The following is a 17,782-nucleotide window of genomic DNA, read 5'->3' on the forward strand; positions in this document are numbered from 1 at the left end:
GAAAGGAGCGACAACTGATAAATTTGTTCCTCATTGTGACGTGACAATCTTTAGTGCGCAGCAGAGGGTCAAGCTTGTCACTCTTTTTGGTTAGTCCTTTTCAATTATAAGAATTTTGTTAAGTAAACCATTTATATTTGAAAGAGTCTAGCCAAAAAGAGCGACAAGCTTGACCCTCTGGCGCAAAGAACCCATTTCTCAGTCTCGTCACCAGCCTGAGGACGAAGTTCATATGCAGTTCTTTGCGCAATAAAGATTGTCACGTCACAATGACCCACATGGCTGATTTGAAAAAATATTTTCTCACACATTAAAATAAAGGATCAAATTTATCAATTGCAATTGTCGCTCCTTCTTTCCTTTGCTTCACTTCATTTTTGCACTCTCCCTCTTCCTTTACCCTTTTTTTTTTTTTTCACTTTTTTCATATTTCACCCCTCCCATCAATTTTGCTCTTTTATTTATTCCAAGCCTTCATCTATTGCCTTTCCTTTCCTTTCCTTTCCTTTCCTTTTCTTTCCTTTTTTTTTTTTGCCTTACATATTTTTCATTTTTGTTTTCATACAGCGACCACGAGTGTGAAAGAGTATAGAATATACCTTTGCCTATTTAACCATCATTCTCCCTGCATTTCAACCACACTCAGTCCCACTCATCTTAATTTTCAATGGCCACCACAAGGAGCTCAACACAAAAAAACATGGCTGCAAATGATTCCACAGAGAGCCAAGCACAAAAAAAAATGACTGCAAATAAGCCTGAGGATGCCTCCACACTCAATAAACGAAAAAGAGTAAACCAGCACCCACAACGAAAAAAGCGCGCCATCCCACTGCTACTGCTGAACTGCGTTGTCGAAGGAGAAGCAACGTCGTTCCCAGTAGAGATTTTCTGCGATAAAACGGTCGGGATGCTCAAGCAAGCCATCAAGGTAGCAAAGAAGCCAGAACTTGATCATGTTGCTGCAGATAAGCTCATCCTCTACAAGGTCTCCATCCCTGACAAAGGCGAGGCCATCTTTGAGTCAGAAATCGAGTCAAAAGAGGCTCTCACAATCGCGTCAATGGAGCTTTGGGAGATATTTAATTCTGAACTTCCAAGGAAAACTATCCGTGTTTTTGTCAAGCCACCACAGCGAGGTATATCCTTGGCTCTTGATGGACTGATTGTTGATATTTTCAGCTGATGAAGCTTGGTTTGTATCTTAAACGGCCATGTGCATAATATCACCATTTGGTTTGTGTCTTGATAACTCAACGTTCTTTCTCATTATTCGCTTTTGATACTTAGCTCAGAAAAGAAAACAAGATGGAGATTCTGGTGAGTGCTTTTGGCCGAGAATCTGGTTATTGATCATTTTAGAGTGATGTGCAATAAATCAAAAATATTGACTTTGATCACTCTATCTCCTTTATCAGAGTCACCCTCTAAAAAAGCTCGTCCAAGTATAAGTAGCAGAGGTGCTCTTAGGGATGCGATTACAGAAGCAGGGCTTGTAACGAAAGGGATAGTGAATGGTAGGCCTGCCATCTCGCGTCTAAACTCGAAAGAGAGGGTCAAGCTGCTTTCGTACATGGGAGAGGAGTTATCAGAAGATACTATTTACTGCAGCATTATTAGCGTGGCTTGCGAGCTCCGAAATTCTGGTGGTATCAAGGGTTCCAAAATATTGACTGCCCCTGAGGGTTGTATCTTCCCTGTTGCCGGAACAAGGCATCTTTATATCAGAGATGAATATAAAGAGCTTTATGACCATATTACATCCGAATTAAGTACCCCTCATGAAGTAACTCGTTTGAACCGACTCTTTGTCACTGGAACGCCTGGAATTGGGAAGTCAGCCTTTTTGGTCTATTTTGCCATCCGCCTCCTTGCCGAACACGATGAGGAAAATCCACCGATTATTATTTTCCAAGAGAAGCAGAGTACCGAATGTTATGCCTACGGAGGAACAACTTGCCAACGTTATGGGGAGAGAGTAGATTTCAAAAATTTCCTTGACCAACGTGAAACGTGGTATTTAGTTGATAGTGGTAAAAATCCTCAACCAGGTGAAGCCAGGACGATATTTTCAGCATCGCCAAGAACTCTCTATGGGCATTACGATGAACTCACCAAGGAAAATACACCAAATAGCTACTATCACATGTCACTCTGGAGTCTGGATGAGCTTAAGGAATGTAGAGCCAATGTAAAGTTTTTTCATGTAGTGAGTGAAGCATTTTTGGAGGAGCTTTTTTACGACTTGGGGGGCGTGCCAAGACAGGTTCTACAGTGTCCAGCCAATGTACTATCCAAAAATCAAAAACATACTGAGCGTGCTAAAGAAGCTGCGTTTCTCCGCGTCAATGATGCCATTAGAACACTCGAGAAACCAGCAGATCTTCTAAGCCTCTTTGCACGAGGAAAAGATGCGAGTGGATTTAGTTGTTTACTCCATAGAGTCCCCACTTCTGACCATCTCCACTTCTACCTGGTGTGGGCATCTCGTTGGGTCGAATCACAGATTATGGACAAAATAAAGGATGACACGTGGGTCGATGTGTTGGCGAGACTTGTCATAGGCGGAGAGGATATAGATAAAGGCCCACTGTTTGAAATCTATGCTCATCACTTATTTCGACGTGGTGATATTAGATTTCCCTTTAGGGATCTCCAGTCAGGCGAAACAGGATTTCTTGATTTTCCAGCAAATCCAGAAGAGGTGTTTATCCGGACTTCAGAGGAATTATCAAGGCTCACTCAAGCAGCTGGCAAGTTGTTTGTACCAGAACATTCTAAATTTCCGTGCATTGATTTTGCATTGGGACCCAACAAGCTATTTCAGGTCACAGTATCAGAGGAGCATGCGATCAAGCAAGCACCATTCAAGGAGATAATTGATTGTATTACTGGACCCTGCTTGAAAGGAGACCAATCAAAGTCGAAGGGAAGTGATGATACTATTTTCCTCTATTTTGTGGTGCCAGGAGACGTATATGACGATTTTCAAGTTCAGGACTTTCTTACCACCAGAAATACGGTCGTCCAGAATCCATATAAATGCTTAAAACATGTAAGACAGCGTGTCATAAAAATCGACATCGAAGCTGCATATTCAGGAGGATCAGCCGGTACGAATCTGAAGAATTAAATCGAATAGCAATCAAGTGGATGAAATTTTGTCTTTTTTTAAAAAAAGCATTATACCCGTTCCTTGAGAACTTTTTACAATGGTTCATTCTTTATGAATGAAGCCATCATTATTCACTTACCTTCTAGACGAATAGATAGAGCGGTTTAATCCGTCCTCCCTTCTACTGGGGCATTTAGAACTTTATAAAGTTGTGATCATTGTGCGATCTTGTGTGCAAGAAAAGGCAGGATTTTGTGATACTATTATCAAAGAGTTTTGTAAAAACGGATAGAGATGAAGAATCCTGTGGAGAACCCAGTGAGAGTCTGATGATGAGACCCAAAATCATATTATTATCACCAGGACAGCTGGTATTGGAAATTATCCTTTCTCGTATGCTTTGTCATCTGGATGCTTGCCATTTGCGGAAGACCTATCAATTATCATCATCCAGGGCGCCAAAACGTTTACCGGGAGCTAGGATGATAGCTCCACTCTAAAGACATAAATGTCCCATGGTGCGCGTGCACGGGATGGCAACCTGTGGCCAATGAAATCATATTAGTTGTATGTTCGGCCAATTCAGTGTCAGTATGTGAAGGCGGCGCGTCTTGAATCTCTAGGCGTCCAGGGACATGGAATAAAAAAACATCAAGAATTTGGCCAAGGCTGCCACGCGCTTGATCGGTAAAATGTGATACAACATTGGATTGTGTCGTCAGTATATTAATAGTTCTCGGTATATTAATGCTGCATGCTGCTGCTGAGGGCATCAATCTCGCCAGAATCATCCCCTCTCACATCAATTCATGCTAGACGGATGAAAGATTAGGAGGAAAAGGTCCTTGATGTCTGGGATATCCACGCTTGTTTATAATCTCACCAAAAGTTCTGTGTCTTGCGTTCATAGGCGGTTAATCGCAGTTTGGTTTTCGTATACCCCTTGAAGAACGCAAGCAAAAATGCCTTTATGTTTTATATTTGATACTCATCAATTTACCCTTTTTACTTGTCCGAAGGTAGAATGACGCCTAGCCAATGGATGCTATTGCAAGTGTGTCCACAGGTCCTTGGAGAAGTCCATTGAGGAAACTCGGTTCCATCCAGGACAGATTTATTCCTAGCGCTCTTCACAAAAGTAGCAGAATTACTTGGTGGAGTTGGCTTTAATTGCCTTGACAAGCTCCTGCAAGATTGGTTCGACAATCTAATCAGGGTCCTTTCGGAGCGGCATCAAAGCAACTCTATGTTTTTGGTTGTTTTGAACGAGGTGCAGGATATGGGGAGGGGAGGCTAAATACCAGTTTATTAATAACGACGACACTATGCGACCAATATTATCAGCATTCTTTCATGGATTGGAGGGCTTATCAGAGGATTTACCACGAATTTGCATAGTTCCTTGCGGGATAGGCTTTTGTATTTATGATCCTGCTTGGGTTAAGGGAACTGGCAAAGCTTCAAGGAATATCGAGAAGTTCTCGATGACTCGAGGTTCAAGAGTGCAGTATCGTTTCCTAGATGGGATAATCAAGCAAAAGTCCGGACATACTTCAAGACACTTGTGCGATATTTGGAGAAATAAAGTTACTCAAGCTCTGCATCAAAGCGGAGAGGCCATTTTAATGATCAAGCAATCGAGATGCTATATGCTTGGTCCTGTGGTCGTCTCCGTCCAATGATCACTATAATAGAGAACGTCATTGGACGTGCCGATGCAGGCCTTTGGAAGCAAGAAATCAAGGGCCTGGTGTGGTCGCTCACTGATCCGGGATATAAAGAATCTGGTAACCTATGCCATGAGTAATCTAGAATTCTGAAGCGTATTAACAAAGGGGATGCAGGAATTAAAACCAGTGTCGACATCAGGGAAACCTTCGGTCGAGCCGTAAAGAATGAATAGATTACTATATAGTAAAGACTTGATATTGGAGTACAATGAGCCTGTTCCGGTCGAGGTTTCGTTTGCTCGAATTGTCGTTAATCAAAGGAAGAAGGAGTTTACAATTATCGTTGAGCCAATATCATTTATAGCAGCAATTAACTTGTTTGAAGTGGATGACTCTTGATTGGCTAAATTGGTTAATAGTGTGTTGCTAGACACCCCTACGTCTCGCACAAAGGGCACACACATTTTGAGTATTTCAGTCCCGCTTTGTTTAATTTCAATCTTCCAGAATTATAACAATGAACGAATTCTTAGATACTCACTGTAACAAAGACTCCATACATGAATCCAAGTTAATCTCGCTTTTTTTTTTTTGTTTTGTTTCCAAAAGAGAACCCATCTGGACCAGATATCGTCTTTGTATTAGAATCGGAGGGTAAATATTATCCTGGTTCCGTACAGTCAAAAATCGGCGATAAGGTCAAGAATTAAGGATGCCCACAATACAACTTGCCATAATTGCATCAAAGAACACCTCTCATCACCGTCTTCTCTCGGCTTTTGCTCGAATGGCATATCCTTGTTGCTGTTGTTTAGGCCTTACTTATCATGTTGCCTTATCACGAACAGGGTGATTATTCGCTAGCTAAAGTCAAAGAAGTTCCTGCCATCAAAGACAAACGAATAGAAACGACGTACTCAATATTAGCTTGTTGAACTTCCTTGAAAGTGCAAGGGAGTCCCTCAAGAAGTCAGAATTGACTCGAGCTGTGGAGGATGAGGGAGAAGGAAGCAAGCCCAAAGAACCACAGGCAAGGAGGACATCAAAGAGAATTGCCGATAAAGCTCAAGCTATGGAGCATCGCCCTAGCTCATGGGATATGAGTCCAACGTTTTCAAGAAGTTTGGGGCTCCTCTTCCAGTTTATGTTTGCGTAGTCTTCATCAGTCAGGTCTTCACCGGCTGCCTTTAAAACACGCCGTGTTAAGGAACCCTTGTGAAAGTTTCAATCCCTGGCTGAGATCTTCTTCATCTACGTCAGACTGCTGCTGTCTCTTCGTCTGGATTGTGCCATAGGCAAGTGGATTCAGAACAAGGCCATTGGTAAAATCGTCCCTTTGAGTTTGAACCGAGTTATACCTTTGTCTTGTGCCTGTAGGGGTACCTTGTCTCGATAGCCATGAAACATGCGATCTCCTTCAATGTCACAAAGAGAGCCTGTATCTAGACCTCTTTTGTTCCCTGTACACATTCAAACACTGCAGCCTTGGGAGGATTGTCGAGAGGATGTCAGTTAGAACGTGTTCAGACAGATACACATACCGAGGGGGGACGTAAGGAAGTCTGTTTTTTTTTTTTTTTTTTTTTTTTTTTTCACTCCATTGTTCTCTGGCAAGAAAAGCTCATCGAACAATAAAAAAATAGAGAGCTTTAATAGAGAGCAATCGACTGCAGAATATGCATGAGGATACTCTACACAAAGTTATATCTTTGTGCTCCTGTGGTGAATACATGGGTAGATTTGACTCGGTCTGTAGGAACTGATTTGAAACAAGTGGCTACATCCTTGTCAAAGGTAACAACAAAAGAAAAGAAGTCTTCTTTCTTCTTTTTATCAGAGAATGGCCTCATATGATGCTCTTTGCTCCAACAGCTCCAGCACTTTTGCGTTAAAGCAGAGATATTCGTTGGCTCTCGGGTTCCGGCATCATTGGTGGAGATAGGAGTGATGTAGTTGCATGCGCTTATTGCTTGTAGTAAGAACTATCTTAGTACCCTTCCTTACTAGACGACGCCCTGTTAATGGTGATATTGTGCAGCGCCTTGTGGAAGGAGGGAGAGCAGAAGCGAGATTAATACCGATGCGTTTGATCCTCTCCTAGGAGTATTTTTGATTATGGAGTGATCGCCAAAATAAAGTTTGTTCATTTCTTCTGCTTGTGTTTTAGCAAAATGTGTTTATGCATGTGCTACTCATGCTCTCTTGCCAAGGACTTGAACAGGCATACCAACCCCTTCTTCCTTGCTCTCATAACCGCTCACATCCTTTCGATGCATTCTTTCGCCGTTTATGTCCACTACATCTGAACCACACACAGTTCACCACTCACTCCAACAGAGATATTTGTATCACCTTGGGTATGATATGTTGCTGTGGTTCCCTCTGGTTTCAACAGGCCCAACAAACTCTATTAGCAGTGTTTATCAACCCAAATACATCAAGGGAACGCAAGAAGACGAGTAGGCAAATGATGCGACAAATCAAGTCTCGTCGAGCTGTACAGAAAAAGATCAAGTTAGTCAGGCTGTAGAACGAATCAACTCAGATTGCCTCAATCATACGACGAATATTATCATCACTATATCACATCAATCAATCAATAAACGATACAATGAGGCCCCCCAAGCGGACAATGGAGTCATGCGAAAGTCTTCGTGAGTATTATGGTCTAACCCAACAGTTCGAGAGGAAATAGTCCAATTGTTGGAACTAAACATGAGTACCAAGGGGGCTGCAGAGGACAAGATCCTTAACCACAAGGGGATATTGTTGCAGGAGCTGTTTTCCTTGAAAGGATACAAGGACGTTGGACTGCAATCTGATGATGGCCCTAGAAGGAAACTACGGACATCGTTCTTTACAAACGGCCTTACCCTAACACTTCTTGCCTATGACACATCGAAGCAAAAAAGAGGAAGAGGTTCGCAAGCTGCCCAACCTTCGGATACTCAAAGATCTCAAGCAGTCCAGGCTTCTTCAAGTGCTCAGCAGGGATCCTCGTCTTCAGGCCATGGTGCAGGCGATGGTGGTGATGATGGAGACGACGACGGAAATGAAGATGACGATATCTTGCTGGGTATCAGCGATATTGACTTGCTGGAAGTTGATGAACCATTCTTAGATGGCAATGAGGGAGAAGAAGCAGCTGAAGAAGGTACATCGAGCACAAATCCACTGTCCCCGGCGAGTCCCAGTCCCCGGCGTGAGATCAACTGGAAGCAGAGATCCCGTCTCCTCGAGAATGTAGAAGTTAAATATGACACCCAGGCAGCATGGGACCAGTGACGACAATAAGGAGACTATATATAGGGCGCTTGTCGATTTCTATAATGACGGGTGGTTTGTTCGGAATAGCTGGGATAATAGAAAAGCACAGAACGGATGGGTTGATTATGTGATCAAGGCAATTCTGAAGCTTGCGGGCGGAAGCAATGGAAGAAGAAGAGATGCCAATACGAATGCGATGATCTGTATTGGACTAGGATCATTCAAGACAAACCGAGGACAAGTATCGAAGCATGGGATATTGATGAAGAAGCTTGTTGAAAAGGTAAAAAAAAAATCCTTTGATCAATGACATTTAATTTTTGAGTCTTTTTTTTAACGAGTATTAAATCTGGCTCGAACAGGCAAAATCTCTAGACTACCCCATTGCAGGTTGTCATGAATACTACACATCTGCCAAGTGTCCACGGCCTCACTGCGACAGTATATTGGAGAATGTTCCTTTTCGATCCAAGTACTGTCGAAATTGTAAAGCATACTTTGATCGAGATGCTGTTGGTGCTGAGAACATCGCAAGGGTCTGTGAGTCGCAGACAAGAGAGCAAAAACGACCTGCAAAGTATATGCCGCCGGACGGAGGAACTCAAGGCCAAGCTTCTAGCGGTAGTGGCGACGGTGGAGGTAGTGGTGGCAGTGGTGGCAGTGGTGGTGGTAGTAGCAGACCCACAAAAAGGAAATTTTCAGATGAAGGAGGAGGAGGAGTAGGGGGATCAAGACCACCGAAAGGACCTTTGCTGGGTCCAGGAGGAGGGGGAGAGACAAGCCGGCAACAACAGTAGGACACAATCTACTACAAACATGACTAGGTCCAGAAAGGCCTTCGTCTTAAAAAAATTGTAAGTATTGGCTTGATAGTACTTTTTTTTCTTGGTTAATTTATTTATTTATTTATTTATTTCTGTCTCTTTTTGAATAATGCAAAACAGCAAATAATAAATGCATGATACATGAAAAATGTAATTATATAGATCAAACATAAATGAATGAAAGGATGAATGTGGGACACACATCCTTGGGTGTATATCGATCTATATCAATATTTTTTTGTCAATCAATGTCACTATGTCTATACATATCACATCACGTCAATCAAGATGTATTATTTACGTTTTAGTGTAACAATGCTTTTTTTATTATTTTTATCTCGATCCCTCCATCTCAAATGGATATAAATACTGTATATATATATATATATATATATATGTGTGTATATATATATTATATGTAAATGTATAAATATATATTGTGTGTGGTGTGCAACCAGTCAAGGTTTGCTTTTTACAAAGGTGCACGAGGTCCAGTGACATGAAGATCCACTATAACAAGGAAAAAAAAAAGAAAAAAAAAAAATTAGAATTAATTATAAAGATTCAATTCCATAACGCTTGATGAAGAAAGAGAAAAAAAAAAAAAAAAAAAAAAAGGAGAGAGAGGAAGATGCAAACAGAAAAAAAGGGACAAGACAAAAAAAAAAAAGCAAAAAACTCTTGCTTGATTGGCTGGCAAGTCCATTAGCTGATGTTTGTTGTTATTGTTGTTCAAAAACTTACTCTCAAGTCTAAACTCTTTGTTCACTCCAGGTGGAGTGATGTTCGCCGGAACGGCTACCTCTCCATCCTGTTGAACCAGTCCACACAGAAGAATCAATTGGAGCTTATGTCTTTTGGCAATATGCTTCGTCTCCGTAAACGTCGCTAGTTCAGCAGGACCCGGAAGTCGTATCGGGAACCGTTGTCTGCCATATTCCTCTCTCCAGATCTGAACAACGTTCCTGATGTCGACGCTCTCGAACATTTTCATCTTCATCTTCATCCTCATCTTCATCTTCATCTTCATTATCTTCTTCTTCAGACAATCCCTCTGCATGCTTTCCTTTGCCTTCATCCTTTACTGTTGCTCTGTAAAGACTGCGCTGGTATTGTTTCTCTCGCTTCTGCAGGTGCATAGTCAAATAAAGTGTCACTACATCCGTCTTAAACTTTGCCTCAATGCTATTGATAATCCGAGCATTCGAATTCGAACCCGAATGATTTTTGCTAACGTTGATACTATTGTTATTGTTTTGTCCTTCCCGAGAAGAGCGCTCATACTTTTGTTGAAGAGTAAAGTCTACGCTATGTCGCTTTGGCTTGAAAAAAAAGTTGCGTCTAGTTTCCAGAGATTCATTCTGCCGAGACTGCTGCTGCTGTTGTTGTTGTTGTTGTTCCTGTTGGTGTTGCGTCGTCAACTCCTTGCTTGAAAGATACCTGGAGTGTTGTTGATGAGGTTGACGGGCCTCATCCTGTAAGAGATCATACAGATGAGAATGGCTTCCATTATACGTCTTCTCCTGATACATCTGTGGTAGACTCGACTTCTTATTCAACCCCGCTTTCGTCCGCAATTTATTGGCCCCTCCATCCTCAGCCGTTGTCGTTGTCGTCGGTTGCTCATAAGTAACGGATTGTCCATCTTGTTGATTATGTAGCTGTCCTGGTTGCTCCTGCTGCTGCTGTTGATGTCGCTGCTTTTTCGTGCCAACGGACTCTTGACTCATCCTAGGAGACCTTAATGAGCTCGTGGACTTTGGCGATGACAACTTCTTCAGCTTGGGTGTCGTCGGCAACACCGTGACCTCCCGAAGTAACGTGTGCTCAACCACCCTCACAATCCCCTTCTTAACCACAAACCGCGGTCCTTGGGGGAACGTCGAATCATTCGATGGTAGAGCCGAACCATTGCCACTGCTCTCCTGATCCGCTGTCGATCCAGATCCAAACTTGTTAGACTTCCCATCATGTCTCCTTCGATGATTACGCCTATTTGGCTTGAACCGGATCGTCAGAGGAACGGTCTGTCCAAGATGCACTGTTTCTGAAGGGATCGAGCAAGAGTAAGCCATCCCAAAGGGCTCCCACACTCCTGTATAGTTGGCCGAATTCTCATCATCCGACATCGAATCCTCAGACTCGGGTTCGTCATATCGTGATGATGACGACGAAACAGATGTGCTAGGGGACAATGGTAGTACAGAGTTTTGGGGTCGTGACACCTCTGCAGTCGGAGATGCAACCAAACTACTAGCCTTTGCATCACCATTCGAGCCTTCGGTCGAGGCCTTTTCTCTGTCCGTTTCGGGAGGAGAAGGTGGCGGGTTAGGTTTGGGCGACAATGGGGGGATCGAGAAGCTCAGCAGTTGTTTTGGACGCGAGAGATCAATAGTCGGGAGCATATTGAGGGCCGATTTGATAGCCTTCGTAGGCACGGTCAGAGAATTGAATGGGGATGTCAGGACAGATGAGGCTGGGGATGATTGTTTCGATGATTGTGTCTGGAGATCGGGTGATGGTGATGGTTGATCAGTAGCCTTCTCAATCCCATTGTTTCTTTCCTCCTTGTTAGGATAGTGTGGCGAACGAGGTGATGCAGGGGAATGCAAGGGGGATTTTGGCGGAGATGGTGGTGAAGCAGGGGCTAAGCAGGATTGTAATACCCAAACTTCCTGCGAGGCTTCAATGTCACTGATACAGGGGAATGGTCTGTGAAGGATGGCACGGATGGTGTATTTTATCTTTGCATTAGGACTATAACTGCTGGATGGTAGCAACAGAGCTGGGGATTGAGGAACAGGTGCTATATGTGTTGCGGTAGAGCCGAATGGTGCCTTGACAGAACCAGGCAGTAATGGGGCTGATGGTCTGGTCAGGGCCAAAGGGTGGATCAGAGGGACTTCAAACTCTTTTTCATAATCACCAGCAATTACTGTAAATCCTCCAGGCTTGGTATGCTCAAGTGGGAAATGCCAGATTTGGTGACCTAGAATCTCTTCCGTATGATGGTTAACAACTTTTTTGTTTTCTAATGCTATTAAAAGTGATGAGGGAAACAAACAAATCGGAGAAAATGCAACAAGCATGCGCGTTGCGCAGAGTGTGGATGAAAGTCAAAAAAGTAGAAATGAATATTAGTAAATAAGAGAAGAATCAAGTGATATATACGAAAGAGAGAGAAAGAGAGAGAAGAGAGAAAGAGAGAGCAGTATCATGGGGCATCATCTAATACCCGTGGATAAAAAGCAGGCCCGATTTTTTTTTTTTTTTTGTAATTCAAAGTGCCCAACCTGTTTTTTATTTTTTTTATTTTTTTCGTCATTTTTTTTATACTTTATTTTATTTCCTCCTTTACCTGTCCATTGGGCCTCTGCTTTTGCTTCGTACATGATGACAATATCACGACCACGACAATCATAGTTGGTTGCGAACTTGACTGTGCCCTTGATAACTCCAACCTTGTCTGGTGTAGAGCCATAGACAAGAGGCATGCCATGGGGGCCAACATGATCCGTGGCAATATGGATTGTAAGTGATTTGAATTTTGGATCGGAGGAGGAAGGAGTATTCTTATGAGCAGACATTGTAAATGTGTATATGTATAGATGTATATATTATGGTTGTATGTATTTTATCGTTTTTTTGTTCATAAAGTGATAAATCCAGGGCGAGCATATTTCCCGAGTCTAACCAGAGTAACAATCCCCGGTACTTGTCTGCAACTTCCTTGATGATCCCAGCCTTCCAACCGTACTCTCCACGGGCAACGTTGATGTCCCAAAAGGCTGGGTATTGATCGTAATCGAAATCCTTGTACTCATCAATATATTGGTTGTCTTTGAGGTACTGTAGTTGAGCCAGCTGTTCGTTGGTCATCCCGCCCAAGTTATAGACGACTAGGGTTGGTCTCGTTTCAGTCCGTTCCAGTCCTTCGAATACCTCTGATAATGAATAGAGAAAACTCTCCAGGGCACAAAAATGGTTGGCGGCGGCAGTGACGATGGTAAAGTTCTTGGTTAGGTTTTCTAGAGGAGAAACGGTATGGTCGATAACATAGGGCAGATCTCTTTCCGGATCGGGCAATCCATCCATGGTACTGTCATCAATAAAATCGGGATCGAACTCCATCTCTGGACCTGTACCATAATCGCTGTATGGGTTGTATGGAGTATTGCTGTGTAATGGTATTTTGTCCTCTATTAGATAAGTAAAGTTCAAGAAGAAAGAATGTTAGATAATGAAAACCGACGATTTCTTTTTTTTTTTTTTTTTTTTTTTTGCTGTCCTGTCCTGTCCGACATGGCAGAGAAGAAGAGAAAAGAGTCTTCTTCCAATTTGTCTTATTTAATTTGGGAAATGGGAAATGGAAAAAAAAAAAAAAGGAGGGGGGGAAAGAATAACGGAACTTTTTTTTTTTTTTTACAAATATCGATTTTAGTATATACTATGACAAAGCAGTGACAAGCAAATCATGTCATACATACTTATTTCCAAAACATCTGGAAAAAAAGGTTGAAGACCTTACAGAACCAAGCCAAGATTAGCATACGAATTAATTTAGATGTCTCATACTCCAGAGCTCCTTGACATGCCCGATGCAAATGTTATTTAGGGACATCTGAATATGGCCGTCAATTTCAACGGCACATGTCTCATTAGCCTGCAGCTGCCTAGCACTTTTTGTTACTTGGAGGGGTGGGTCTCACGCAAGATGCAAGCAATGTCTGTTTGGCAATGGATGTGCATGTCTCACAATCAAGGTAATTCGTTTCCTTTGGTACAAGAATAGGAAGACACATAGCACGACATAATTAAGCAAAGCAGCACCTTCGATTATTTCTGTCGATCCTCCCTTCTCTACTCCTCTCTTCTCTTTGATCAGACTTTCGGGATCCGGGTTGCTGTGGTTGTAGTAGCAATAAAGTCAAATATCCAATAACTTTAAATCTCGCTCGAACAACCGTCAAATGTCCGTGCACATGCAGATTTTAAGATTTTGATATTTCACAAGGTTGAAATTGAGGGGGAAAGAAATAGGGGTGAGTAGAAAAGTAGTTTATGACAATTGAGAAGGAAGGAAGTAGCGGCGCGTCTGTGTTTCCCCTATGATTTTTTTTTTTTTTTTTTTTTCTGATGTGAAAGAGCATGTTTCGGATGGACTTGAAGAAATAATAGCGAAAGCATCCCTTTTTATAGTCTATTACCCAAAGACAAAAGAAAAGAAAAAAGTTCAAGGAGGTGAAAGAGATGGCATAAATATTATGCAGAACATATAAATCTGCGCCCCTGCGTTTTGCTCTTTGCTATTCTGCAATCCAACCCCGGTTGGTGATCTTGCTTTCAACTTCCTCATAGCTATGGTATATAGACCTTTTTTTTTTTTTTTTTTTTTTTTTTTTTTTTTTTTTTAATTTTATTTTTTTACTTCGATTATCATTAAAATAAAAGATTTGTTATACTCTTATCAACAAAACGTACATGACCCGAAGCTGTGTACTGTATCAAGTAGATATTATATGTGTCTTAGGTTGCAGGGGTGGTCGTAAAAAGAAGGTGGTACAAAAAAAAGTTAAAGTTCAACGACAACAACGCTGAACCATGTATTTCGTCATCAGGGTTTTGACCTGGACGTGTTCCAACTAAGATATTCCTTTTATTTCCTTTATAGTGGATCAGTAGTAACTTATATCATCTCCATCTACAGATCTTTATGTAAAATGAGCATTAACATGTACGAGAAAGTTGCGTAGACGGACAACGACAAGGAGACGCGGATGAGACAAACAGTCAAAGTAAGCCTTATTATCCTTTTACTTCAGTAAGAGACAAAAATTTATTCTTTTTTTGAAGTGGTTTCGCTCCACATACCGAGTTCTTATCCCCTTTGGTATTGGCCTTGCAACCGTCATTTCCTTCCTAGGAGGTGTCAGTATATTATGTCGTAGAATAGGATATCAATAGTCCCATAAAGGGTTCTAATATGTTCTTACGACAGGCAAAAATGACACTAACGTTTCACCTCGCATGGCATGATATATGTTACCTATCGAACTTGGAACCGTCAATATCGACATGCTTACATCCAACATATATATATTTACTTCAAACCATATGTAGATGTAATATACGCTGGTCATGCTATGATGACGCATAGCATAAGTATTATTAAGAAGTAACATATGCGCGTATGTGTGCTGATGTATTCTGATACAGCAAGTATTAAGAGTATGAACATTTTTTATTCATTCATAGATATATTTATTGTTCGTTTTCCTCCCTTCCCCTTTCAATTAGTCTACAGATTGAATGAGTGTATCAATTCCCTCTTTCTCTTATCCTTATTATCACTCTACCCTGAAGTACGCCTTCTAAATTACTTTAAATATCTCCTTCTTCCCGCTTTCCCCAGTGTCCACGTTCCGGATTAAAGACAATCCACCTTTCCTGTCTCTAGTTGTCGTCGGTTTCTTGAGAAGTATTCGCGTAAGCATCGGCGATTTTGAGCTCCTTTTTTTAACACCCATGAATTGGTACCCTCCTTTTTTTTTTTATTATTTTTTTTTATTGCTGCTGCCCAACCTTGCTATATTTGTGCATTTGAAACTTCTTTTTTACTAGCCCTTCTTGGATATGGAAGCGGGCTCCCTTCTACCTCCGTTTCGCTCAGATCAGCTTCCTCCTTATCATTATTCCCAATTGTTTTTTTAGAGTCTTTTTGATGACGATCGGATATAAATTTTCAATATTCTCGAGTGTATTGGCTGCCACCAAATTTAATTCAATGGTCGTTTTTAGATTTAAAAATATATTCTATGACCAAAAAAAGAAATGGACGACATCTTCCTATGCAATGTTGCAATGCCTTGGCTAGCGTTTTTTTAAAATTCAAGTGATACATGTATAAATATTCATGCTTGCAGAAGATGGGAGCGCTGTATGATCTGGCTCCTCGTTTAATTCCCCCCTATTTACTACTACAGGACTAAAAAAAGAGGCTATTTTATTTTATTTTTATTTTTAACATTTACACTCTGTAGACCTCTAAACCAGAGAGTTTGTAGACGTTGACTTGAATATTTTTGGATATCGTGTCCTGCTGGATCGTTTTCTGCTCACTTTCTTGCATTTCTAGTCCACTGCATGGCGAATGCAGCACACACTTTTTTTTTTTTTTTTTTTTTTTATTGTTATATATTATTATTACAAGAATGCTTTCTCTATTTCCATCCCTTTTCATCCTCCGCCTCACTTTGCTCTGAAGCGACAATGCAACTAGCCAATTCCCGTCTGCGTGTTGGTTTTGCGACTAAAACTATGGCCAATCTATCTCCTCTCCACAACCCACCTGTTGTCCTACTCCTTTATCCTACATAGTGCTCATAATCCCCTTCCTAAATGCTCAAATGCTTCGAAACCAGGCCTTGGAATATTCAGATTAAAAAGAATTTGAAAGCTGTGTAGTAGATAAAGGGCGGGTCCCTTCTCATTTCAAGCTCCCATTTTTTTATTAATATGCATACATATTTTAAACTAACCTCCACTATCACCTTATCCATTATGCAAAAAAACTGGTGATGTGAGTTCCTGTCAGATCTTCACAGTTGTTGCTCATTATCATTTCCTTGTCTTCTCACCCCATATTTGTTTTTTCCCTTACTCTATTATTCTCCTACTCTCCTACTCTCCTACTTTCGTACTCTCCTTCTCTCTTTCTTCCTCTCTTCTTCTTTTCTATTCTCTTCCTCCCTTTTTTATCCCCATTTTTTTTCCTCTTTTTCATTTGTTTGTTTCCTTAGACACGTCTATATACTTATTTTAATTTTTATATCTTTCTTAATTTTTTATTTTTTATATCCACTAATAATCTTAATACATTCCCCAGGCATTTGTATAACATCATTTCTGGTAATACTTCACCCCTTCCTCCCCCTCACCTATACAATCCCAAGACCAACAACCATATAGAGCCTCATGAACCCTTCCTTGGGCATCAATCCATGATTTTCTTTCCCTATTTGATCCCATTTCAGTTTATGTCTTTAAATCTATATCATTTCAGCCCAGCTTCACGACATATACCATCTATAACTTTTTCTAGCTTTTTCTAGACTATACATGTCTTTGTTTTTCTTCTTTGTTTTCTTGCGATTCTTCAGGACGTAAGGATGGAATAATTGACGGCGTAGTTCGGGTTTACACCAATCAACATCCAACATTTTTTTTTGTTCATTACCCAACTTACTGTCTTTTACTTGGGTATGCTCAGGGAATATCATCAAACTATAATCCTTGATATACACAAACGCATCATTAGGCCCTATCTACACTATTCCATCCTATTATGTTCATTTCCCATACCTTGTATTTTCTTTCTTCTCTTTCTGTGAAAAGAAAAGAATAAAAAAAAAAAAAAGCTGGCCTTTACTTTTTGGTGTAACAGGTCTTGGAGCACATGGACGCACGGACATAAACATTAAGAATTTTTACACTTTATTTATCTGTTTGTTTGTTTTGCATTGACCATTGGAAAAGGGTTCTTCCGCTAATTCTGATATTCGCTGATCGTCCTTGTTCCATTATTTTGAATCCAACCTTCAATAAGCATTTTGGATCAGCGCATTACTACTTCTTTTCTTGGCGACAAGCAGACTAGGGAAAGAAAAAGAAAAAAAGAAACTAATATTTTTTTTTCTTTTTTTTTTTTCTTCCAAATAGATACCAGCTGGACAACACAACCCAAAAGGATCCTCGACATTTTCTTTTAATGACCCATCACTTACCCCAGTTTTTACCTGATTAATTTTTTATCTTTAAAAGAAATATGGCCTCAAAATATCAAGAACGTTCCTTCTCATTCTCATCCTTTTCAACATCCATTTCAACTGCTGCGGGTCAGCGACTCT

General features: G+C 40.9%; 3 protein-coding genes across 3 annotated transcripts; 2 read left to right on the forward strand and 1 right to left on the reverse strand.

The window, feature by feature from the left end:
- Positions 1-4,757: 4,757 nt before the first annotated feature.
- Positions 4,758-5,941, forward strand: BCR41DRAFT_395685 (hypothetical protein; the record flags this gene model as incomplete). Its single annotated transcript, XM_022028746.1, has 2 exons — positions 4,758-4,918; positions 5,713-5,941. 2 exons carry the CDS (start codon positions 4,758-4,760, stop codon positions 5,939-5,941), a joined length of 390 nt encoding a protein of 129 aa, XP_021881792.1.
- Positions 5,942-7,500: 1,559 nt separating this feature from the next.
- BCR41DRAFT_386062 (hypothetical protein) lies at positions 7,501-8,070 on the forward strand (the record flags this gene model as incomplete). Its single annotated transcript, XM_022027752.1, has 1 exon — positions 7,501-8,070. One exon carries the CDS (start codon positions 7,501-7,503, stop codon positions 8,068-8,070), a length of 570 nt encoding a protein of 189 aa, XP_021881793.1.
- Positions 8,071-9,282: 1,212 nt separating this feature from the next.
- Positions 9,283-12,924, reverse strand: BCR41DRAFT_386063 (hypothetical protein). Its single transcript, XM_022027753.1, has 3 exons — positions 12,235-12,924; positions 9,621-11,913; positions 9,283-9,386 (listed from the first exon to the last, which is right to left on the reverse strand). The coding sequence occupies exons 1-2, from the start codon at positions 12,461-12,463 to the stop codon at positions 9,770-9,772; spliced, it is 2,373 nt and encodes a 790-aa protein (XP_021881794.1). The 5' UTR covers positions 12,464-12,924; the 3' UTR covers positions 9,283-9,386; positions 9,621-9,769.
- Between the last annotated feature and the right edge of the window lie 4,858 nt (positions 12,925-17,782).

The sequence above is a fragment of the Lobosporangium transversale genome (genome assembly GCF_002105155.1).
Source record: "Lobosporangium transversale strain NRRL 3116 chromosome Unknown BCR41scaffold_16, whole genome shotgun sequence".
In the NCBI taxonomy this organism is placed as follows: Eukaryota; Fungi; Mortierellomycota; class Mortierellomycetes; order Mortierellales; family Mortierellaceae; genus Lobosporangium; species Lobosporangium transversale.